Raw genomic sequence first — 24,981 nt, 5'->3', positions numbered from 1 at the left:
AAAGAGTTTTTTTTTTGACAGTCTCTTCCTTTCTTAAATCATCACTAACCATGGACCTCCTCCCCAAAAAAAACACATATATAAAAAGATATTTAAGATGGGTTTTGGTAGATTCCAGATATTGTTTTGTGTTTCTGGTAGCTCTGCACCGTTTTATTTGTTTAATCATTTAATTACTATTTGGGTATACTTCAACATGTCGAAGGAGTTGTTGTGTTGAATCTTTTAGTTGACTAGTTGTGAACATCCCTACTTCCAGCTGTTGTTTCTAATGATTTTTGGAATTCATTTCAGCAGTTTGAAAATACATTCAGCACTATATCTACAGAAATATAAACAACAAAATGTAATTTATTCAAGGTTTTAAGACATCTAACTTGATTCCACTCGCTGAATGCTGCTGTGTCATTTCTGTCACAGTAACCGGCGGAAACTTTTGAACTCAGGTGATATCAGTGTCAGGTAAAAGGTGCAGTGTGTGTGTGTGTGTGTGTGTGTGTGTGTGTGTGTGTGTGTGTGTGTACTGAGATGGAAAGTGGAATGTGACAGCACGGTCCCTCCTGTTCAGGTGATTTTCTGGGTGTTGTGGCTGCCGCACATTCCTCTGACCTGCTCGACAGGTTTCACTTTAATGACTCTTTATCTCTGCACCTGTTTGTGTGTGTGTGTGTGTGTGTGTTTGTGTTTGACACATTATTGTTTCGATGTATTCTGTATAAAGTCTTTTTCTGAATAGTCAGCAGTGGAATTTCCTCAGATCAAAGTATGACTCTGGGCGTGTTTTTGACTTAGTGTGTGTGTGTATTGTCTTGTGTATTCATCTCTCTGTTTGAAAGGATTTTAGCTGTAATGGTTCTTCAGGGTGGAGGGAGGAAACAGCTTTAAAGCTTGATGTGTTTGTTTTCTGAGACAAAGGTTGTTTTTATGATGTATAATGTGGATCATTGCTTTAGTTCAGCGGCTCCAGGATGAAGGCAGAAGTTTATGAGACACATAAAAATAAAGTTTTTAGTATTTTGTCACTTTATTAAAAATATGAGTTTGAATAAATAAACCTTGATCCAGACAAGAAGATTACAGAATATTAGAAATACTAACAAATAAAGTGTACAGTCCATGATTTACTGCTCTTTGTTGACCAAATAATGCAGCTACACACGTTTAACTTGTTAATAACTCTTGAACGGATTTGACGAATGCTTTTATTAACATTTATAGACAGCTTTGATATGCTTTTGTGTTCAGGGTCAAATTTACTGCTTTTTGCTCCCTTATTTTACCACTTTTCCCACACCCAGTTTGTGTTGATCATTGTGTACTCAGTGGATAAAGTGATACATCTACTCTTACCACTGACCCTATTTGAACTGGGCTAAAAACATCCCAAACCTGCAGTGGTGGAACATTCATTCCTCAAAGGCTAAAGTTGTTGTCACACTCATTGCTAGCTGTCCTGTTTGGTGCACATCTCCCCCACTCATTTTCCGCACATTTCCTGCCTTTCTCAGAAAAACATCCCTGACCTCTCTCTGGACTCCGTGTACATGGTGCCAGCTGTTTCCGTATGGACATAAACAGTGCAAAAAGAACCTGAAGATTGAAATTTACTGCAAAATATAATTTTGATTGGTAACTGCTGGATGCACAGTTAAGCAAATTATTGCTCTCAGGCTTTAAGGAAGTAAAAATATGTCATTGTTGTGTAATAACTGAAAAAAGTTAACTCTTAGACCAGGTGGGAAATGGATTCACAAACACCCTTCTGTCTTTGAATAACAAAGGGCTTCACAGAGGTATTTCGTACTTTGAGGATGCTTTGACTGCTGAACTTTGACCTTTAATGTGTAAACCACACTCTGAGGGAAGCAGCGTACACTGTTTTGATCGTTGATTACCAAATGAGAGTGATGTCATACAGAACCGAACAGACGTGCTGCTTGAACCAGTCAGACCTGAACATACCGACCTGGTTTATTTTGGCAGCCATGCTGAAATTTTGTGGGTGTGATGGTTGAACATTAGCCAATTTAATCTGGACTGAGAGATCATTCAGGGAAAAACCCTGATAGTTGTTTAAAAGAGCACCTCAACTTGTTTCTAACCAAACCCCTGTGAATAAAAAAGCCTCTCTGCAGGTATCACTGCATGTGGAGGAGGGATTTCTCGTTGGAATAATGTTTCCTGTTGTGCTTGTCTTTGCAGGGAGTTTGATCCAGGATACATCGAGGAGTTTGACACTCCATGTTCCTCTCCCCCTGCTCTTCCCCCTCCTTCTCCTCCTCCTCTGTCGTCTCTTTCCCGCCCATCAACACCACAACAGCAACAAACACCATCCCCATCCCACCACAGCAGATCATCTTCAGCTGGAGGAGTCCAACTACGCATTAAGAAGAGGTAGGAGAGAGCTTCAGACAGTCATGGTCAGGTCACTTCTTGTAACGTGTACCTAATACACATGAGTGAATTAATCCTGTAGCCTCAGGGTTCTGTCTTAAAGGATCCATAATTATAACTTCATGAAAGACACCAGGTTTAGTGTCTTTTCCATCTAACACATAAGAAGACTTTAGTTGGCATTGATCCTCCACAGTGCTGCAGGAGCCTCTTTATACCATACTGCACCCAGACAGTAGGGGGGGCTCTAAGTAGTTCAGCTTCAGTTATGTTTCTGCTTCAATCAGCCTCAAATGTCTTGTGAACTCGTTTGGACGTGTAGAGGATTCAACTCTGCAAGTTGCGGCTTCTGTTGGGACTTCCTGTGTGATATAATTTCCTTCCAGTGTGCATAAATTTTCTTTATTTTTCTAACCTTTGGATGGTCCAGCGTCCTGCTGGTTAATACAGGAAGTGATGTCATTGACAGGTTAACTGCTGCCAACTGTGGAGGTTATCACTCCTGTGTTAGGATGTCCTGCCTCTGCTTCCTTTTAAACCTGGTATATGTGTGTGTGTGTGTGTGTGTGTGTGTGTGTGTGTGTGTGTGTGTGTGTGTGTGTGGGCTATGTTTGGAGGATTTATTATAGACTCAGGGTTCAAACTCAGATCAACAGGAAAACCACAGTACAAACACAGTCTGCTCAAGTTGCTGCGTAACAACCTCACCATGTTTCCTTTGTTTTCATTTGTTATTTGAATGACACTGAAATTAGTTTTCGTGTCTTTTCTGAACTACATGAGTAAAAATGTGTTTAGTGTTATACATAACCTATATTGCACGTGCACAATCTAAAACATAAATAAGTGGCTGAGTTATGAACACCATGAAGTGATGAGACAATCCTCAAGACCTCATAAGGTGTTATTTGGATTTTGATTGAGGTAGACACAAATGAAGAAGGTAGACGATGTAACCCTGTCGGAAAGTTGGAATATTTTTGTTTTGCAATTTGTAATTGTGGTTTATTTTTCACAGTTACATGTACTTGAAAGATAATTATTAACACTTTATCTAAAAATCACATTGCAGCAATTATTTCATGAGAAGCTGTAAAAAATGTTTATCTGTGATGTGATGTGATGTGATTTGTTTTTCTTTTACTTGCCGTGGGTTTAGCTGTCATCGGTAATGAGGATGATAAAATTTTGTGTTGTATGTGAATGTATGGGACTGTGCACACCAGTTTCTTGTTTATAACTTCTTTTCTCTTTTATTATTGAATGTCAGAGCTCAGTCTGTGCAGACCTAAAACAGACTATAAATACTGAAGCACTGAACAGCAAGTTTCATCCTAATAAGGAGGTCAAGCCCTGAAATATTCTGTGTTCTGTTTGGTTATGAACCTCACAGCCTCTGGGGGGTGCTAGTGTGAATACATTCACTCTTGATGAGTGTTAACTTGTGCCTTGTAGCCCTCTTAAAGTGTGATAAAATCAAGACAAGCTCTGTATAAACACTGAAAACAGTCAAGCCTGAAATCAGCACTTCTGTTTCCTGTAATACTCACTGCTCAGGGATATTTTCCAGGCTTTTATTTTGAAAAGCGGAAAAATTAGTCTTGATAAATTTACCTCACTGTTAGAGAGAGTTTGAAAAACATGCAGAATGACTCTTTTCCCACACAATCCCCCTTGGCTTTAGCAGGTTATCAGATATCACTGCAGAGGGAAGGAGGGGGCAGAGGGGGGTATGCTCGTTCCTTATTGGTCCAAGAACAGGAAGAGGGCCATCAGAGCCCCATGAGGCTGGGTGTTAATCTGGTGTGGACAGACAGACTAATTTATTTTAGTCTCTCTCTTTTCCTTACTTACTATCTTCTTACTATCCTACCTTTCCTCTTCCCTCCTTGGGTTTTTTTTTCTTTTCCTTTCCTTTCCTTTCCTCTTCCCTCCTTGGCTTTCTTTTTTCCTTTCCTTTCCTTTCCTTTCCTTTCCTTTCTTTCCATCTACCTTATTAGATTCCTCTCCTCCCATTTCTCTCCAAGATGTTTCTTTAGTTGAATCACCACATTTTTCTTTCACAACATCATCATGTTATTGCACACGCACGCACACACACACATACACACACACACACACACACACACAGACAAGTGCAATACAAACAAACTCCCCAAACTTACATACACACACACACACACTATCCAGTCTCTCAGCTCAGTATCCTCGCTTCCACAAAGTCATTAATCCAACCCAGGTAGTAATCACCTGAAAGAAGCCAGTTTACCTTATCTTTGTCAGCTTAACAACAATTAGTATCCAAGGATGGGTAAAGTGTAATGGGTAATTGCTGTAAATAGTGTAAGTGTTGACCAAACTTACATCCCTCTATCCCTTTAGTTTATAAAATTCAGGAATTTGGACAGAATCAATACTCACACCTGTATCAGACACATTCTTCACAAAAAGGCGGTTTTAGCACATGTCCTAATCTGGTCCATGATGCATCAGCAGCCCTGACGAAAACAGTCTAGGACCTATATTTACACATGCAAGTAGTACAGACACGTTTCACATACTCTAAACACACACAAATAAGTAACACACTTTTTTAAAAATACACATAAGGCATATGGCCTAGTGTATCAGTAGGCTATGTGTTTCATTCCACCTATACTCTCTCTTTCTATCCCTTTCCCTCTCTTTCCCTCTCGATTTTTATTTCTTGTTTCCGGGCAGATCACTTTGATTATTATTATAAGCTGAAGGAACAGTTTCCCACGACAAGAGATAAGGTCTCTGTTCTGAGAGACACACCCTGCACACACACACCACTTAGTTTATACTTTCCACATGGCTCACAGTTTTAACCAGTCAGGCTATTCTTTCAGTTTTGCAGTGTTTGATTCAGATAACAATTAAAAAGTACAAAATCCTTCGTCTGTGTTCTTGTAAGACTGAATTAAGAAGGCAGCTGAGTGGTTGGTGCTAGCTGCTACCAATATCCAATATTTGAGAGTGGCTCTTTTAGCCTGTAGTCAGTTAAAAGGATTCATTCATTTCAGAGTTAATACTTTGTTGCTCCTTCAGTTTGTGGTGTGTAGGAAAATACAGTAGGTTTAAAGATGCTTCATTGGTTGGAGCTTGAAGTTAAGTGAAAGGTCAGTTTTGTTAAATGTTTTTAATTTAGTCAGAAACTAAGTTTCTTTAGTTTTCAAGTAAGCTCTGTTGTTTCCTATTTCTTTCTTCCTTTTTTGGCTCACACCAAGTTTACATGTCTTGGTTAGCTTAGAGGTTGTTTTTTGCTTCTTGTAACTTGTAGCTAACCCCAAGTTTGTAGTTAGCTTAGTTAGCTTTGACTGGCAGAAGATCAAGTTGTTTGAGAATGAGACTTTTGATAGCAAGCCTTAGGTCAACTTTTAAGTTCATTTTGATTTTTTTAATATATTCTATGTCAAGTTGCACACTTTGCTTATTATTTTTCTTTTATTTGTTTATCTATCTCTTTTGAATCTGCTGCTATTGGTCATTAGCCCCTTGTGTACACTTAGCCTAAGGAGACAACTGATCCGTTTAGTAATGAGTTGACTCCAAACCAAGCTTCTTAGCTATATCAAACCTTCTGATTATCAAACGTTAAAACAAATCTCTCCAGCTGGTCCAGAGTTCCCTGAAGAGGCTGTGTGGATTCCAGTGAAGAAAAACCAAGTTAACAATGAGAGTTGTGGCCAATATTACTAGCACTGTAAAAGAACGGTGGTTGCTGTTTTGTGTCACCAAAGTTCAGATTATTTCCAGAGTTGCCTTTTTGAAAATTAAAGGCTCAGCATTGTTGTATATCACATGAGATTTTTATTAGATTGCTCCAGACGGAAGGGGAAAAGTTTTAGAGGTCTCAGTGGACTTTGAAGATGCTCGAGGGACCTTAAAGTTTATAGGGTTCTTGAGGGGGTGACAGAGGTCCTTGACATTGTGTTTTTAACAGTCTCGGGAGAAGTTCCCGAACAAACACAATCACATTGCAAGGTTACAGAGAGGAGAGAAGAACATTATCCGTAATTACTGAGGGTGTGTTTACAATTCATCAGCCTGAACACTTACACCTTTGTGTGCCAATGTGTGTCAGTGGGCATGTGTGTGACTGCTTGTTCTGATGAAATAAGGTCAAAAGGAGATAGGGATCACTGATACTGTGAGTTCTGTGAAGTATAATATATTTTAAAGTGGAGTGAGTAATGAGTAGACTCAGATGGTCGCTGAGGAAGGTCTGGGGTACGTTAACAGTGATCTAACAGTGAGGACATGATAATGCTGAATGAGTTTCAGCTGTCTTTGAGACACTTCACCATGTGTAAAGTGACTGGAGTGGTTCTTGAAAAGGTTCCTGGAAAGGTTTAAGGTGTAGCTTCTAAAGGACTTAATGGTCCTTAGAGGTTTTTGGAGAACCTTTCAGTTTCTAGAATGTGTTTAAAGGGGTGTCTAATAAGAAAAATGGATTTTAATGGTGTGGAACCAGTAAATATAATCTAGACCACTGTTGTGTATATCTCAAAAATAAGACAGTTTGGGTTTTATCATTAATCAACCTGGCCCCTGAATTTAATTCAGCTGCTGCAAACTGCAACATACTAAAATTCTTTAGAAAAAAGGCTAACACGCTAACATTTAGCAGGTAAAATAAACTTTGTTCAGTGGACTGTTTTGGATACTCATATTTGACAATAAGCAATATAAAGTAAACTATCTGAGGTTGATGGAAGAAATTATTTATTTTAAGAGTTATCTTGCTGTAAACAAAAGTTAAAAAAAAAAAATAGTTCCGGGCTTTGACTAATCCAAACTTTTTTGTTTTGGATTATTTCTGTGTTCCTTTTTTTTAGTTAGAGAAGTAGGAAGTTATTTGTTTCAGTTTTCTGGTGAGCTGACTGAGCAGCATTGGTAGGGTTTGTCAATGTGTCTGTCCTTGTTTTGGACTCCAGTCTGAGCAGTCAATACTCTCCATTGTGTTGCACCACATGCTGCATCATGAGATGTCTCGCTCCCTGCGGCTTCAGAATCCATTTTTTGTTTCAGTGAATTCAATAATTTACTTTTTTCAGTAACTCTTCCTCTACTTGTTAATCTTCCCTTGCTCACATTACCTTTCCTTTTCCATTTTATTTTTACCAGACGATTGGAAATCCCTCTTCATAACCCTCTGTCTCCTCTTTCTACCATCTCTCTGTCAGTCTTCCATTTTCTTCATTCCTCAGTAGCTTCGCCTTAACTACTCTTATCACCCGGCATACTCCCTCCCTTTTTAGCTACTCATTCTCTCCCACTATCTCTCACCCTGCCTCCCTCTTTCCTCCCTCTCCAACAGACCTTCAGTGTCTCTTGCTAACTCACCACATCAACAACAACCAACGAAACCAAGAAAGGACAAGGATGTTTACTTTATGTTTTTATCGTATGGTGGCCTAATGATGTTTAATTGCATAATTTGCTTAATGAGCTTAGGGCCTTGGACCAGCGCAGCAGGACTGAGTCGGCCAGCCCCAGATTGGAAGTGGAGCAAAGAGACTGATGGTGGAGACAGGGTCAGCAGTGGTGCTTCTTTTTGCTGGAGCGCGTTTGAGTATTCATGGTAAAGAAAAATAGATTAACTTTGCTCAAGGACGAAGACAACAGCATTAATCGTAGAAAGTGTGTTTTTTCTTTTGATAGTTTTGAGTAGAAGTAATAAAAGCAGGTAGGTAGGGGAGGAACCTTCTAAGGTGAAAAGCTTGAATGCTTAAGCACAAGTTTTTTGGAAAGAGGACCTGAGAGGTTCAAGCAATGCAGTAGCTCTGTGAGAGTTTGCTTGGAAGTCTTTCTAGACTGCGCAAAGGGTGATGAGAAATGGGTGTGGAGATGGAACTTTCTACGACTTTCGAAGTAAAGGATAAGAACTAAGGAGAAGGCAGACAAGAAGAAAGTTGTAAGGGAGAGACTAAAATAAAGTGGATTTCAACAAACTCTCATCATGGAGCTGTTGGAGGCGTTTTACCGCAGGAAACTCCGAAAGAAGCAGAAGAAAAAAGCAGATCTGGGTCGGTCGGATGGGGCGCTCTGTCGGTCACCATCAGAGGCCAGCGTCAATAGCCTGGCAACTGGTCTCATATCCAAAGTCCTCAGGTTCACCTCCAGGTAAAGCAGGTCCTACATGCAATTCATCTGTTCAGAAAACAGGAGAGGTTTACAAAAGAGATTTTTATTTCAGGAAATTTCTTCTAGAAGTGTCTCTACTGATAAGATCAGAGAAGGTTTCTTCATTTTTATCAGGAATTAACTTCAGTTTTAAAGAGTTAAAGCTTTGACAGCACAAAGCATTAAAATGTGTAAGGTCAGAAACAAGTCAGATGTCCGGGTTTGACTGAACTCAAGTTGTTTTTTATATGTTTAGTCACTCGACTTGTATTGTAACTAGGGATGCGCTTGAAGTTTATACCTCGAACATGGTGTATTTAAAATTTGACTTTTTAAGAGTCCTTTTTGAAGAATGTCTTTGATGAAGCCATCATGACATTTTGGATGTACATACTGGAACACACCAATTGCTCTTTAATGTCCAAAAAGTTTGTTGGTTAGTTTTGTTATTGGTCTGTGGTCATCAGTGTAGAAATTAATTGGAACTTCCGATGTATCTAGCAGAAAAAAGAAGGTCACCTTCAGTGTGTTTGTCCAGTTCTTTAGTGGTGCTAACACACTTGTTTGTGTTCCTAACATTAATATTATAACATTAATATTTTTTCTTTCTGAAAATATGAGGATAAGGGAAAAAAAATTAGGACCCAATCTTAAGCCTTGAGGGATGCCACGATCAGTTCAGGTCTGTCAAAGCATTTCTTAAATTCTATACAGTAGGTATTGAAGATTGGTGAATAAAAATTTGTTATTGGATGCAATGTACCTGAAACACTCTCAATGTCAACCTGCCTTATCTCTACATCACAGGCTTGGTCTATCACCAACTTTGACCCCTGTAATGAATCATCGGAAATCTATAGAGGGCCTAAGATTTACAATGTCAAATTAAGGCCCCAAAACTACTAGTTTAAGAAGAGCCATGATTTGATTAAACTAAACTCAAGGATATTTCCATGATAACTTATACCAGGCTTATAAATCTCTAAAAGAAATGTTGCCACTTATATAAATTAAAAAAGGCTTAGATTTAAGTCAAAACTATCTGATCTGAGCTCAAAGCCAAAGCAAATGGAGAGGGTGAATATCTGTACAAGTATAACACCGATGATAACGCGCTGAGGTATTCCAGTCATGTCCTGTCGTTACCCAGAGTTCCTTTGGTCCATGCAGGCTTTCATGTCTCTGTCTCCTACTTACTCTGATAAAATCTTTTCCTGTTTATCTGTGTGGATAAATACAGAGCAGGAGAACATGTTGAATATGAAGAGGATGAGGGAGGATTAGTGTGCCCCCTTTGCTTTTTTAAATATCTCTGTTGTCATCATAGGGTTGATAAGACATGCAAATATAACAACGGGGAGGTACAGAGATTTTCACTCCAAGTTTAACACATTGTTTGACCCCTGACACAGACATTGATGTCAACAATCTAGTTAGGGTGTCAAGAATTTTTACACCATCTAAAGAAACACTTTTATGATCATTGATCCTTGCTATTTAATTTTTGGCCTCAATAGCTCTGGAGATTTCTATTGTAAAAAAAAAAAAGGCTTCAAATTCAAACTCATGGCACAGTCCGACATTCTTTTCAAAGTTTGACATCAAGCCAAAGTCCTAATGTTTGGTTACATTCACTCTTGTTTGTAATAAACAGATGAACTCTGGTCTAAAATACCTCGGTAGAGGTGTCTGAATGTGAAGTGTCAATCTTTATTTATTAAGTGCTAAATCATAACAAATGTTATCTCAAGACGTTTTCCAAAAGCATTAACAGGTTTTATTAGCAGAAACCCAACATCAAGACAAGATAAGAAGTCTGATCTCATCCTAACCCATCATGAGTACAGCACTTTGCAGCATTTAGAAAATTACAACGGCGAGGAAAAACTTAAGGCAGAAACTTCAGAGAGAACACGACTCATGTTAGACAAACATCTGCCTCTCATGTCAGGATGTTTACGTTACTTTTTTGTGTGCTTTGAATTTGCAAAATACTGTATTTGCAGACTGTCTCTTTTATCAAGAACTATAAGGACTAAAGCAGCGTCACTGCCTTTATTGGCCTCCGTACAGTACAGATTGGAGGTCTGGTGGTTACTGGAGCAGGATTAGCAAAAAAATATATTTTTTATCTCATTTTAGATGGAGAAACTCTACATCAAGGCTTTGCTAGCCAAATAAGCTAAATGGCTATGAGCAGGACTTGTGTTTTATGCCAGGTTGTGAATGTTTCATAACTCTGTGAATAATTTGATGAAGAGCAAAACATAACCTTATCATTCTGCATTCTGCTTAAAGTTGAAAAATGTTACCTTTTTCCTAAAAAAACACTTCTTACTACACCAGAAACAATATAGCATGAAAACTCCTCACAGTGCCTTCAAAGGTCTTCATAAAAACAATAGCTGCAGCTGAATGATCACAGTGACAGTGTAGAAGTCATATTTAATTTTTCTGCATTTTGATTAAATTTGTAGTTAATTTTTAGGGGCGCCCTCTTTAAGCAAAAGGGCGCACCTTTAAGTATGAGTGTGTAGTGCACCTGTGGGTGGAAGGTGGACACAGCTGTAACGTCATTGACCACAGGCTCAGCTGTCATCTTTTTCATACCTGTGTTTAACTCATGACTGGCTCAACACAAACTTTGTTTTTATTTTGTTTTGCAATAAAATTTGAATTTACTTTTCAATGAAGTCTATGCTTTTGATGGACTGGTTCTGTTTTCTCAAAGAAGTAAAAACAAAGAAGGTTACAGGACAGACCAGATTTTTGAGTTTTTGCTTCTTTAGACAGAATAATTTGAATGCTTGTCACCATCTTTTGGAGTTTGTGTTGGCTGAAGTACATTCTGAGTCTCTTGTCACAAAAACACAATAATTTGATTGTATTTATGAAAAACTTTGAGCCTCTCACTTTTTTTTTAAAGGTTTAGAAGTTGAAGTTTTTACCAGGCAGTCAGAGGATGAGTCAGACTTTGGTGGAACGATACAGTGCAGCTGTGTTGTTATGTAACTGTGGGAGGACACATTAGGATGATATATCATGTTGAAGAAGTTGTTTTCTAGAACTGATGATAATCTCCACTTAGTTTCTAATTAGAGTTTTTTTAGAGGTTATTTTCAGTGAAGACCAGGAGAGTGATGACAGATATCAAGATCGCACTGCAATTTAGATTATGTGTTATTTTCTTGTAACTGTGCAGCAGTTCTTAAGAGCTAGACAATTGTTTGTGTTGGTGCTTTGAAGCTGTGTAAAAGTTTGTTTATACTTCTGTATGGTACACAAGACAGCTTTTGATTTTTGCCTTCGACTCATGCATTGGTTTGCTCAGGCTTACTTTGTATATACTGTTAAATTTGTACACACTTGCTGCAGTCACCACCACCTTTTTCAGCCTTTCCAATGGTTTCACTTAACACAAATCTACAGGTGTGGACAGCAGACACATCACAAGCATCGGAACATATGTCCCAAAAAAACTTTACGCATATTCTTTATATCTCACAGACGCAGTGAACCGGTGTCTCGACCTCACTCATGGCATTCAACCAAGCTCGGTGATGGACAGCAGGAACTGGACCAGGGAGGGATGGACACGATGAGCAGCGCCTGGCACCACAGCTACCATGCCAGGCAAGTGCTCAAAACACCTTCCTATAAACATTCATAACCCCCCTCCCATTGATCCTTATGAAAACAGGACTGAAAAAATCAGTTAGTGTTTGTGATATCAGCCAGATACTCAAGGGTCAAAGTTCATGTTGTAAGAGACAAACGTAACATGTCATGTCTTATCTTATCTCTGGCAGACAGGCACAATTCTGTGCTCTAAACATTAAATGTGTCCTGCTTTAAAGCACCTCTGGAAAAAGTGAAAGCTATCAATGTTCCACTTGTTAAGGACATTAGAAAATTACGACATGGAAATCGTGGATCCTGATGGAGCTGTTTGCTGTTGTAGGTCAATTAGATACACCACTTTAAATGTTAGTCTCTCTTATAACCATGTAAAAATCCTCAGAGTAGCTTTAATACAGGGAAATTAACAAAATGTTTTAACAAGAGGGAACTCAAATTACTTTTAAACCTTTATACAGAGATAATGGAAAAGTGGACGCACATTCTTCAGAGAAAAAGTTTCTGTTCTTTAAAATAATTTTAGGAGAAAGTAGGGTTGGGTACCTTTAACATTTGAAACCATACAGTACCGATGCCCAGTACCTGGCAATCAGTACTGGTACTCAACGGTAACATTTTTTTGTACTTTTTGTGTTTCTATGGTAAAAAAATATCAATTTGTTTAATAATGAAACTTTTTTTTTAATTAAACATATTTATTCTTCAGTATGTATCCTTGCAATGCTGGAAAATTGCTGACTCTTCCACTCCCTCATAGTCACAAGGATGCATTTAGGGACCTAAACATGGTACCTTTTGATTTAACGTGAATTGGTACCTAGTAATTTTGTCAGAATTCAGTTAGTACCTATACAAGTACCTAATTTTGGTACCCATCCCTGGGAAAACAGTTTGAAAATAGCGTTTTGATTAGTCTTTTTCCAAAACAGCCTCAAGCAGTCCTTACAGGAATTGCTGATTTTCTCATTTTTATTTTGGCTTTGTGTTTGATACCAACAATATGTAGGAATAATCATCAGAGAGTTTTACACATCACATGATAAAGTCTGTTTAAGCTACAGTGCCGTTAGTCTTCTAGTTTAGAAAACTGGCCAAAGGTTCACGTTTGGTTTCTTGACGTGTATGTTGTCTTTGCTGTGAATTGAAGCTGTTGGTCAGCAGGTTTTTGTCATCAGTGTTACGTCACTGTTTGTTTGAAACGGCCTTGGAGGATGAATGAAATCCTGGCGTGGTTGTGTTGGGTGGACAGGGCATTGACGTCGATGCCCACAGAGAGGGGCATTCCTGGTGCCCTACCCCCTCAGCTCGGGGTCTCCCATAGCAACAACACCCCCAGCCTTCCAACACACACATGCACACACACATGCAGACACATTATGGTTTGTGTTAACACTTCTACAACAGTTTTTAACGAACTGGAATTTTTATAACTTGACCTAAAGTTGAACACAGAGATGAACACCGACATGAACTGAGACTCTTGGAAGTTTCTGACAAAGAGAAGCAGAGAAGGAGAAATAGAGACAGACACTGATGGAGACTGTCCTCTTTCCCAGAGCAGTAATTGCATTGTGTTCGGTTGAAAGATTTGGTGGGTCAAACTGTGACGTCAACACACACACACATACACAAACATTTGCATTCCAGTCGGTTATTTGGGGTGAGGTAAGAGCAGCAAATTACCAACTTTAAACCAAGTTTCTACAGACGACACCTTTTTCAGACACGAACCTGATCATATAGATAATCACACTTCATTTTCATGGTGGAATAAATCCCTAAATCAGTTATACATTTGAGTAACAACAGCAGTCTGTTGATGGTACACATTTAATTCTGATGAAAAACTTTTAAGAAGTTTTAACATTAAAAACAATAAAATCACAGAAATAGATCCTGAAATATCAGTTTAAGTGCAGAAGGGGACCCAGGCTACTTTCAAAACAACCATAAAGACTTTGACTTTAGCTCCAAAGCCCTCCAAATGGAAAAGTGATTTCAAAAAGGGATGGAGAAACAGCCTTATTACGCAGACAAAATAAACTCATCTCTTTGGCTGATTTCCTTAAGATTTGAATTTGCCTGGTACTCTGAAAATGAATAATAGCAAAATTAGCATCATTGGCATTGTGTCCTTTATGTGGATAATTTTCCCATGTTTTAATCAATAGTTCAATAATCTAAAATTTGAACTCCATATCTCTACCCCTCAGTGCTTCAACCACTGACTTGTCCGGTGGGTTTGACTCCAGCGGCGGCTACCTGAGGAAGAGCCCAGACCAGTACAGCTCCAGAGGCAGCATGGAGAGCCTGGACCCTCCACAATCCTCTCAGCTTCACAGTGGAGCTCAGCACCACCACCATCATACCCACAGTGGACCCCACCCGGCCTACTCCTCCTGCCACCAGCTGTCCTCTGCCAGGTTCGGTCAAACACACATCAGTCATTAACACAAGGCCTGAAAGCTCAGGAACCTGCTGTTTCTTTAACTTCAACAAATGACATAACTGACTGTTTGGACATAAACTTGCTGTCACTTTTTCCAACATTGAAGAGCTGTAGAAATGCAAAGGGAAAAATGTTGTGTTGCAGCACTCAGCAGTGAAGTCATTTGTTGGCCTCATGTTGGGTGCAGTGTCCCTTTTAGCGGGGCAGTCAGTTTTTAGCTCTGTCCCAAATCTTTTGTGATCAAGGAACTGTGCCGCCTAAACAATGTTGCCCTGTTTCACCGATGCCTCTGTAAAAAACAAAAGGAGGGAGAAAGAAAGGAACCTGACTCAACACTGAGGGGAGGGGAGGGTGGTGTCAGCTGGCCAAAATGCAATCTTTGAAGTGGGAGGAATCTGAAATTGCTGTTTCTAATGGTCCTGTCAGGAGATTTTAGCTTGTTATACATGAAGGGAAACAAATAATGATGGCTCTTTCATAGCTACAAAAGTGAACAGGATCATGTGCACAAAGAGCCATTATTGTTTTGACTTTTAACTCCCTAACTTGCTGCTCGTGGGTAGGTGTCAGGCAAATGAGTTCAATCATACTGCAGTAAAAGTGTTTTAATTTCATTTTCCACCACGAATGTTGGTTGTTACTCCCAGGTGTTGAATCAGAATCTGACAGTAGGTTATTGAACTATTTGGCCTGTTGTTTCTGTAAAAACTTTGAATATCTCATTTTTATTGTCTCATCTCTTGTCATATTCCAGGTCCTCCAATAGCATCGACCACCTCCACAACAAACGAGACTCAGCCTACTCCTCGTTTTCCACCAGCTCAAGCATCCCTGACTACCTTGCCTCCAACCCCTCCTTCAGCCAGGAGCGCTCTTATTCACTGGAGACGGTCCCTCAGAGAGGGGGAGGGAGCGGAGAGCTGCAACAGGCTGACATGCGTTACGTCCGGACAGTTTACGATGCTCAGCAAGGGTTATCTCAAGAGCACGAGGTAGGCTCCGCCTCTGCTGCGTTTCTTCACAGCAACGAATCCAGAGGCAGTGGAGGGACAAGGACAGGACCAAGTCGAGATATGCAAGGTAACATCGCTCATTTAACAACTGTTTACTATCAACATGAATTTTATTTTCTTGCATGACGTAATCGTTGAAATTTAATCTTTTGTTGTCAGGCTCAATAGGTGGGGTATGTTATCGTGGAAGCAGCAGTGGAAGTAGCAGCAGCAGTGGCAGCAGCTGTGGGAGTGTACCAGCTTCAAACAGGCACAGTGTGGGTCCAATATGGGGCCCAGCAGCCAGTCGCAGTTCCTACGAGAGCCTGAAGGGGGCACCGGCTCCACCACGGCGCAGCGACAGCTACGCAGCCATCAGAAATCACGAGAGACCAAACTCCTGGTCCAGTCTAGATCACGCACGGTCACTGAGGTGAGGTGTCACTCAAATCAAGAGAAAAATCAATTAGATAGACCCTGATCATCAACTCGTACTTTATCAACAAATTCAGTCAGACTCAGTGTTGCTAAAACTGAATTTACTACCAAATGAGGTGAGGTTCAAATGTTGTAATGAAAGATATTGTGCTTGTGTGATAAAAACAATGTCACCAGAACTGACTTAGTCCAATCTACTATATTTAGATCTCTGCAGAAAGGCTCTTGGCATCACTCCAGTGGTCCAGTGGCCTCAGGTGCAGGTAAACATCAGCTTTTCTTAGATGTGTTTAAAATAAGAGGGTAGTTTGACGCTCTGCCATCATGATCACCAGCATTATATTTTTTATCATATTCAGCAATATTTTTACTGTGGTTTCAGCCAAAAGCCTGTACAGCGCTGAGGGCCAGCTTCACACAGTCATAGAGAAGAGTCCGGAGAGCAGTCCCACCACAAAACCCCGGCAAGGCGGGAGCTTACCCCAGTGCCCATCCCCTACTGGACCCTCTGCCCAGTCGGGCAGGTTCATTCTGCCCACTGGTATGTACCCTGTCCCCCAGCCTGAGCCTCACTTTGCACAGATCCCCTGCCCCAACCCTGGGCCTGGCTCCTCTGGGGTCTATCCTGCTCTGGCCAAGGAGAGCGGCCGACAGCACCACCAGGGTCTGGAGGGTGTTGGAAGGAGACCAGAGGCAGCAACAGAAGGGCAGAGTGAAAGAAGGATGTCAACAACAGAAAATGGATACCAAAATAGTGCTTTATCTTCTTCACACTTCTCCTCTTCTTCAACATCTGCCTCTGCACAACTCAGAGCTCAAACACATGAGAACGACAGGTATTCCATTCTGCTCAATCAAATTTTGGTCCCCATGCTTATTTTATGCTACTGAACAAAAAGAGATTTGTATTGCACCTTATTGATGTGTTTTCTTCTTTTTAGACCTCACAAGGAAGAGTTCTACCTGAAAACAGTAGGTGGTGGATCAAAGGGCCAAGCAGGGTTCAAAAGACCCCCAAACCACCAGGGACCTCATGGCCAGAGCTTTCAAGAGCCCTTTATTTATACAAGCCAAGCCACCAACAGCCAAGTTTTTCAAGAACCCAACCAGGATTTCTTTATACCCAACATCCAGTCCGCCACAGAGGTCCCCAGACCCTCATCCTCACAAGAATGGAGGGACCTGTCCACATCGGTTCAGGGGAGGGGAGACAGGAACAGGTACAGAATAACACAGTTAATATTAAATGAAAAGTTGTCCATTAATAGATTTGGGCGTTTGTCTTCAGATGATTCATTTTTGTCCATCAAGAAATTGTGGTTGATATCATGTGTTGGTCTGTCTTCACAAAGGTCACAAACTTTCTGCAGGTTAGAGATCTTGAGCTTTAATACAAGACAAAACAGATGTTGAGTAATGATGACAACAACAAAGCAAAAGACTGTCTCTAATGGAGGTCCAGTGGGTTCATTCAAAGACAAGAGGGGTTTGCCCCTCCCATGCTTGGATGGAAAACAACAGAGGAAGTTTTATGTGAACTACATTAAAGAAATATTGGCTGTGTCTAGTCCCTGTTGTGTTAAAGGCATATTGATCACCAAAATGTTTGCTACAATTGTCATCTTTCCTAGGGGATTTTGGAAACAACATCTTGGTGTTACTCACAGACAAAATCACAGGACAACAAAGGCGGTACCGTCACTCTGACATTAAGTCCAAAATAAACAGAAACAACTCTCTCTGAGTTTACATTTTTTTATGACTTCACAAAAGTTACACAGCAATGTAGCACCAACTACTGACGAGGAGGATTTACTCAAGCAAGATTTTTACCTTAAGTATCAGCTGCTGGTATCAGCAGCCCTCACAAGTACTGATACCTTGAAAGTATCTGCCCGATACACAATAGTGGTATCCGCCCATCCCCAGTTTAAACAGGCTTTAGCAGAGATCAGTGAGCCTCATCTTTAGCTTCAACAGAAAGCTCCAGGCTCTGAGGGACCAACCCCAGTGCTCTTCATAGATCCACCTGATGCTTAAAGTAGATGCAGTAAGGCCTATATGGGCTTTACCTGGTACACCTTTAAAACTAGGCATGGCCTGAGAAGTGCTTATAAATGGGTTTGTGTCTAGGTAATCTGAAGTAATATACTCAAGCTCAAAATGCCTCCCCTCTTTTGATTGATTCTTGACTCCAGGATGGGTCTCAAGCTGGGTCATTCTACTCTTGTTTAAGCCACACATGGGCCAGTCTATAAAAAGCCTGCATGGAATTTAAGGACCCCAGTGTTGTCAGCAACTGGCACATCCTCAACAACAGACACTGCTTTCTTATTGACCAATAAACACACTTTAAGCCTCAAAGAGTTTTTTTTCTGACAGTTTGGTGATTCATTCAGTGGTTAGCTGCTGTCAGTGACAGTATCCTCTTTTTTTTTCTTCCTCCTTTTTCTTTAGGTCAATGGACCAGGCGAGTGTTCATTCAGAGCCACTGGCGTCCCCCAAACTCGCCCAGGGACAGGTACCACCTTCACACTTTCCTGTTCATCCTCATCCGCTGCCCCAGACTCCATCCATCTCTGCCTCCCAGCTGTCTGCCCGTCACCTCAGTGACTCAGCTGCTCTGCAGTACCAGCACTGGGAGCAGGAAAAAGACAGAGACCACCCACTGACCCGTCTGGAGATCGCTCTTGCTGAGGTCCAACGACCCACCAGCCCAGACAGTGTTTTCTCTGCCAGTAGCCATGGCAACAGTAACTTTGGTGAAGACAGTCAAGGACCTGTTCGTAGCCTTTCTGTGCTGGAGAAAGTCAGTCGTTTTGAGCGTCAGGAACGTGCCGGGAAGCAGCGCAGTCAAAGCACCGCCAGCCCACACAGAGCCAGCCAAGTGAGGGTAAAGACTGATGCAATCGAGTTTCAGTTTGACGCAATGAGGAAATCTGGTTTGAGTAGACCTGAAGATGGCACTACCACACAGCTAAACTGTTTCTTTTTTTTGTTTGATCAGTTGAATGAAAAAAGCCGCGGCACGGCCTGTGGAGCAGAGGATCTTCGAAACATGCTGGAGAGAAGCACCAGCATCAGCAAAGCCCACAGAACAATGAGCTACAGAGGTTCCAGCAACGAACAAACAAAATACAGGTAGAAGGGCCATTCCACGACTACGCTAATTGGTTTTATTTTTGTGTTTATACGTATTATATTGATACCCAGCTGCTGCATTTAACATACTTTGCATAATTTATCTTCATTAACTGTGTTTCTAAAGTTCTGTCTGAATGGCTGATTTGAAAATGAGTCTCACTCAAGAGTTCATTTTCTTTGTGGTTTTAGGACCCCAGCAGATCCCAATTCAGCTCTCCAAAGGAGCCGCAGCAGCTTCCACATTAATGACCCCAGAGAGAGAAACAGCAGCAAAGACTTCCCCTGGAGACAGGAAGTCAATCAGTTGTTGGGCTCAATGCAAGACACTTCACCCAACAGGTAACTAGTCCTCCATAAAAGGGTCACAGTCCTTTCTTTTCCCTGATCAAAGTTTTTAAACCAGTCCTTCCCAGGTCAAGGCACTCACACCAGTTAGACTTCTTCCCCAGATCAGAGACAGCCAACAGGTCAAAGTCTCCCAAATAATTGCTCTCTTTATCCAGATTAGCACAGATAAGGTCTTGAATGGATCACAGTCCTTCCTGCGATCATAGTTGTCCCGAAGACACAGTCCCTCTAAAGAACAGGGACATTTTTCAGGCTCTGAATCATATTGTACTTCTAGTCAGTGTTTTGTGCAGGTCAGAGCCTTATAGGCCGAGGTGAGTCCTTCAAGTCTCCACTCTCTGTTGACCAGTCTGATGTTGGAAATTGTCCCTTGTCAGATCTTACAGGGATTCCTTAAAGGATGCCCAGTCCAAGGTCCTGCGGTCAACCTCTTTTAGACGGAGAGACCTTAACAGCTCCATCAGCCCTCCACCTCCTTCAGCTTCTCCCCCAGCTTCCTCCTGCAGCAGCCATCAGCCTTCACCTGTCCCTGCCAAGTTCAACTCCCCAGAAAAAAAAGGTCCAAAAACCATGCCAAAACCACAAGGTGTTGTCATCCCTTCCCAATCACCACCGCCCATCACCTCCCCTCACGCCCCGAAGGAGCGGCATGTGGTGTGCCCAGAGGTTCGAGGTCCAAGCCCCCCAGCCCTGCCCAGTGTCCCACCTGTTGGCCCTCCTGCTGTGATGCGGATTTGTGGGCGAAAGCGCCTGGCAGCGGACCAGAAAAAGCGCTCATACTCAGAGCCAGAAAACTTGCACGAGCTTGGGATTTCAGATCCAGAGACTCTTGCCCTCTTCAGGCGTGGAGGAGGTAATTCAATCATTTCAAATGTAGATGTAGCGATGTCCAAGGCAGAATGAGTCAATTTCATGACCAATGATTTATCAGCACTTAGACACCTTCAGTAGTCTGTTACTGACCCCAGCCCCTGATCTCTATGTCTGCCAGAGACCAGCGTGGCAGATCGACGGAAGATGTTCGAGCAAAACGCTTCATCCAGAACTGACCTCCGGCAACTGCAGCAGGATGCTTTGGCTGAGTATGTGAAGAGGAAGAAAAGTGTGAAAAAAGATGAAGGAGGACAGAGAAGTGGACAGAGACCCCACAGTGCTTTTCTCCAGCCTGAAAACAGCAACCACATGGGTAAGGCTGGTCAAGCATTGATGATAGGACAGGATATCTATGCTGAACCTTTCTTTGCTTCATTGTTCTCTCGCCTGCTTTCTTCAGCCTCCTATGGTCACTCAGACACCCTCAGCCTCTCGTCTGCCTCCAGCCTGCTCTCCCTCCAGGAATCCAGCTTCTCCTCTGATGGAAGGAGTCTCTGCTCCAGTCTACCTCCTGGAGCAGACCTGCGGAGTTTCCAGTCCAATCTTTTCTACCCGGGCAGGGTGACCTCACCCCGGCCTCCAGCACAGCCAACACCAGGGTAAACAGACGACGAATACCGTCTGCATGCAAAGAGATAGCCATGTTGTTTATGGCAATGCTGTTGAAGAATAAAGTTGCTGCCCCAAGAGATAATTCCTCATTATATTGGATCCAGAAATCTTCACTTATCCAATCCAATAACACATATTCAACATATGTAGTTTAAGTTTTTGTGTCTTTCCAACTTTTAAAGCCTGGCTCAAAATTTTGTTCACAACTTCACTGTTCAGTAAAAACTTGAATCAACATTCTTTTAGTGAGCTTAAATTGTTCTTTTGTCTCTGCTCGCAGTGCTCCTTCCCCAGCTCAGCTCCAGGCCCAGAGCCTCCAGGATCTCAGGTGTGAATCAGGACTCAGCAGACAAAGTCAGACTTCCTTCAGAGACCCAGGAATGATCCAGCAGGAGCAGCAGACTATGACGACAACAGAGCCTAAACTCCACCGGCGGCTGTCCAAGCAGCTGAACGGGGCTCTGCAGAGAGCTGGGTCAGCTCGAGGATCAGCAAAGTCAGCCTCTGCAGACGATCTCCTGGACAGGACAGAGGAGAAACAGATGTCTCCTCACCACTCTAGATCCCGCTCCTCTCCCATAGTGGAGACGATGAACCAGGTAACACTGCACAAACAGGAACTCACATTTTATTTGTTACTGTTAGAGCCCAGTTCAGGCATTTTCTCTAGATGATTAATCATGATTGCATGGAGAAATTTCAGGAACTAAAACCTGGCTCAAGGACTACGCTACGTGCAAACTGTAGTTATCACAGATGATAGCTGGGATGAGTCCTGATTGAAGTTAGAAATTATTACAAAAGACAAATTATGAAATAATAGTTGCCTGCCTTTTAATAAAACCTTTATAGGTAGATGGAAATATACAGCACATCAATTGGAAATGTTTTCTAGGTGCAAGTGTAAAAAGACAGTTCATCCTTCCATAACATGGTCACTCCTCTTGGTGTTACTTTGGACGTGGGGATATTTTGCAGTGAAGGGACAATTGAGCCCTGAGTCACACAGGAAATACCCAGAATCCTCAGAATTTCCTGTGAGGTGCCAGAGAGCCGGGGACGGTGGCTGGGCGCTGTCCGATGTGCATGATAGGAAAGATAACACACACCCACGTATACATACATCATACACACTCTCACACGTTCACAGAGTTCATAAAGGACTGCAGTCAAATCTCCTACTGTGGTTGGAGCCGTCTGTTGCACAAACATCATTAGAGTTCAGACAGGAGATGGACACTGTCCCCCTGCTTTAAGAAATAGATTTCATGTAAGGGTGGTAATGAAGCATTACGCAAAGATCTGAAGAATTAAGGGTTAAACAGGAATCATTTTTTGGCTCTTCACCCAGGAACAGCTGATAGAGGCTACAAGCTCTGATGGGAGAAGCAGATGTGGTGTGGGATGGATAATTAAGGGATATTAGGGGATTACCATGCCTTTAGAGAGGACAGGGCTATAGGCAGAGTAAGAAACAAGGAAGGCAAGGCAAAAAAAAAAAAAAAAAACTTTCTGGTCTTTAACCAACCGAAAACAGCACATATCACCCTGCTGTTAATCTCTCTTCACTGGCTTCCAGTGGCAGCTCGAATCAAATTCAAAGCTCTTCTTCTGGCTTACAAAGCATTGACAAGAATGGCTCCTGCCAACTTGGGATCCCTCATCCAGGTTTACACTCCTTCATGCCCACTACGCTCTGCTTGTGACAGACGCCTGGTGCTCCCAGCCCAGTGCAGCTCCAAATCTCTAGCCAGACTCTTCTCCTCTGTTGTGCCTAAATATTGGAATGAATTACCTAACTCTACAAGCGTCAGAGTCCCTTTCCATTTTAAGAGCACTTTTCCTTGTCCTCTGGGGTAGAATGAGTCAGAAGGTCTAAGACTGAGGTCTTAGTGAATTTTCAGCACTAATTAATAAATGTTGTAGAGGGTTGAAGCGTATTATTGCAGCAATTAATTGTGGTTAGCTGGCTTCATTATTCTACAATTTAAAAAAAATAATCTTGCACTTAATGGCACCACCTGCAGCCAAATAAATTTTAGCTCTTTGTCACACTAGCTAGATTTTTCCTTCTGTCTAAATTCTTGCTTGTGTTGAACGTTTCTTTGGACAAAAGCGTCTGCTAAATAAAACTGTAAAACTGTAGAATTGTAAATAACAAAGTGGTAGTATTTTATAGCAGAGCCCCCAGATATTGGGGGACTTAAATGCAGAAGTAAACTAGCAAAGTGGAATGAAGAAATGAACACTTTGAACTGTAAGTGGGCTGAGCTAATAAAAGGTTAAAAATTACAGCTCTCAGGTGGGAAATTTATATAAAAATGGCTTGGATAATGACAAAAAATTTTTTTAAATAGGTAAGACTGAACTTTTCTACGTGTGTGTTTCAGAACCTTCCTCCGAGTGAAGTCAGGGTGTTTGGTGTCTTCATCTCTGAACCCAGGCGCTGCTCTCTGGCTGCTGACAGGTGAGTCTCATCTCTGATCATTCAAATCCTCACAGTCTGTTTTACATCCTGATTGAACAAAATAATCTAAAGTTGAAAAATAAAAAAGAAGGTATCGAATTATACAAAACTTGATGAGTTTTGGATGAAAGGGATTTTTCATCATTGCGTGATTTTTCATCATTGCGTGATTTTTCAACGCAAATATCGTCTGTCCTTTATGTCACCACATCTACAAGATGAAACATTTTTAGTAGTGCAGGAAAAATGTCAGACTACTATTTGAAATGAAGGATCATGGAAATTCATCCATCTATTCACCCATTTTTCTCTCCATAATAGGCTTTTAGAATGTAGTGTTTCTTGGTGTGTCTCAGTGTGTTTGTTTGTGGGCTTTGGGCTCTTTGCTATTTTAAAACAGACCAAGGCTATGTATCCCACTGCTGCTGGCACCAAGGAGAGAAAGATGGAAAGAGGGAGAAAACAAGGGCATAGCTGCAATAATGGGGATGATAGATCAGAGAGGGCAGGGGGAATTGGAAAGACAAAAAAAGAAATGAAAAATAAAAGATTAAAAAGAGGAATAGAAGCAGGAATGGGTGAAGGACAGATGTGCCTAATGAAAGAAATGACCAAGTGTAAAAAGAGAAGAAGAGAGGAGAATATGTAGGCAGTAATAGACAATTTTCACCCATATTCCTTTTTTTCTGTTAATCATCTCAAATTGAATTCCAGTACTCTTGACTGCAAATTTTCTGGAAGCTCAAGGGGAGGCAAGAGGGATTGTCTTCTGGTATGAAAGGAGGAGAGGAGAAATGAGGCAGCTGAGGACAAACGAAAGGTGATCAAGAGGTGAAGGGGTGGAGGAAGGAAGGGAAGAAAGAAAAGTAAGGAAAACTAAAGGATCAGGTTACAAACAAACAAGCAAGCAAGAAAGAAAGAAAGAAAGATGAAATATAAAGTGATGAAAGATCAGTTGAGGTTAAAATGAAGGGGAATGAAGCGGATAAGTTAAATGAAGGAGGAGAAGAGAGGAATTCAAGGAATTAGAGGAACTGTTGGGCTCATGAACAGAAAATCAACAAAGTACCATCTTTGGCCTGCGAGGATTTATTAGCTCTAAACTCTTCTAATATGTTTTCTCTCAAAATGTGAAGGTCAAAGGTCGCCTCAGGAATTCTCAGTGTGTGTTTACAGAGATTCGTCTGCTGTCTGAATATTTTCAGGAATGCACCACTGCTGTTTATAGAGTACAGTCTTTCGCTGTTTATAGAGAACTGACTTTGAAAAATCAGCTCACATTATCACACTGAAGAGTTCTTGTTTACTTCACCACCTGCTCGCTATACATTACCGTGCTTTAGGAGAAGAAACCTCAGATAATGACACTAAGATGTTGAAGGTATAGATTTGTATATTTTGGTGTCTTTGGTGGTACATTTCAGTAGTCTTTTATGTTAAGTAGTTGACTAACCGGCTGGTAGATCTCGCCTAGA

The 24,981-nt window shown here is 41.3% G+C and overlaps 1 protein-coding gene across 1 annotated transcript in view; it reads left to right on the top strand.

Annotated features, from left to right (window-relative positions):
• shroom3 (shroom family member 3) overlaps window positions 1-24,981 on the top strand; it is a 56,958-nt gene that overhangs the window by 19,426 nt on the left and 12,551 nt on the right. The window contains exons 3-18 of the mRNA XM_074691013.1: window positions 2,203-2,394; window positions 12,052-12,177; window positions 14,397-14,606; window positions 15,387-15,712; window positions 15,805-16,057; window positions 16,270-16,325; window positions 16,445-16,898; window positions 17,004-17,282; window positions 18,520-18,955; window positions 19,070-19,203; window positions 19,396-19,545; window positions 19,932-20,407; window positions 20,546-20,740; window positions 20,828-21,026; window positions 21,320-21,638; window positions 23,430-23,506. Of these exons, the coding sequence (XP_074547114.1) occupies window positions 2,203-2,394; window positions 12,052-12,177; window positions 14,397-14,606; window positions 15,387-15,712; window positions 15,805-16,057; window positions 16,270-16,325; window positions 16,445-16,898; window positions 17,004-17,282; window positions 18,520-18,955; window positions 19,070-19,203; window positions 19,396-19,545; window positions 19,932-20,407; window positions 20,546-20,740; window positions 20,828-21,026; window positions 21,320-21,638; window positions 23,430-23,506 (3,882 nt within the window). The remainder of the gene's footprint in view (window positions 1-2,202; window positions 2,395-12,051; window positions 12,178-14,396; window positions 14,607-15,386; window positions 15,713-15,804; window positions 16,058-16,269; window positions 16,326-16,444; window positions 16,899-17,003; window positions 17,283-18,519; window positions 18,956-19,069; window positions 19,204-19,395; window positions 19,546-19,931; window positions 20,408-20,545; window positions 20,741-20,827; window positions 21,027-21,319; window positions 21,639-23,429; window positions 23,507-24,981) is intronic.

Source organism: Halichoeres trimaculatus, unplaced genomic scaffold, assembly GCF_033239565.1.
Source record: "Halichoeres trimaculatus isolate MK-OKI-2021-1 unplaced genomic scaffold, fHalTri1.1 fHalTri1_scaffold_16, whole genome shotgun sequence".
Taxonomy (NCBI): Eukaryota; Metazoa; Chordata; class Actinopteri; order Labriformes; family Labridae; genus Halichoeres; species Halichoeres trimaculatus.
The sequence above is the reverse complement of the archived record's forward strand: the minus strand, read 5'-3'. Positions and strand labels throughout refer to the sequence as shown.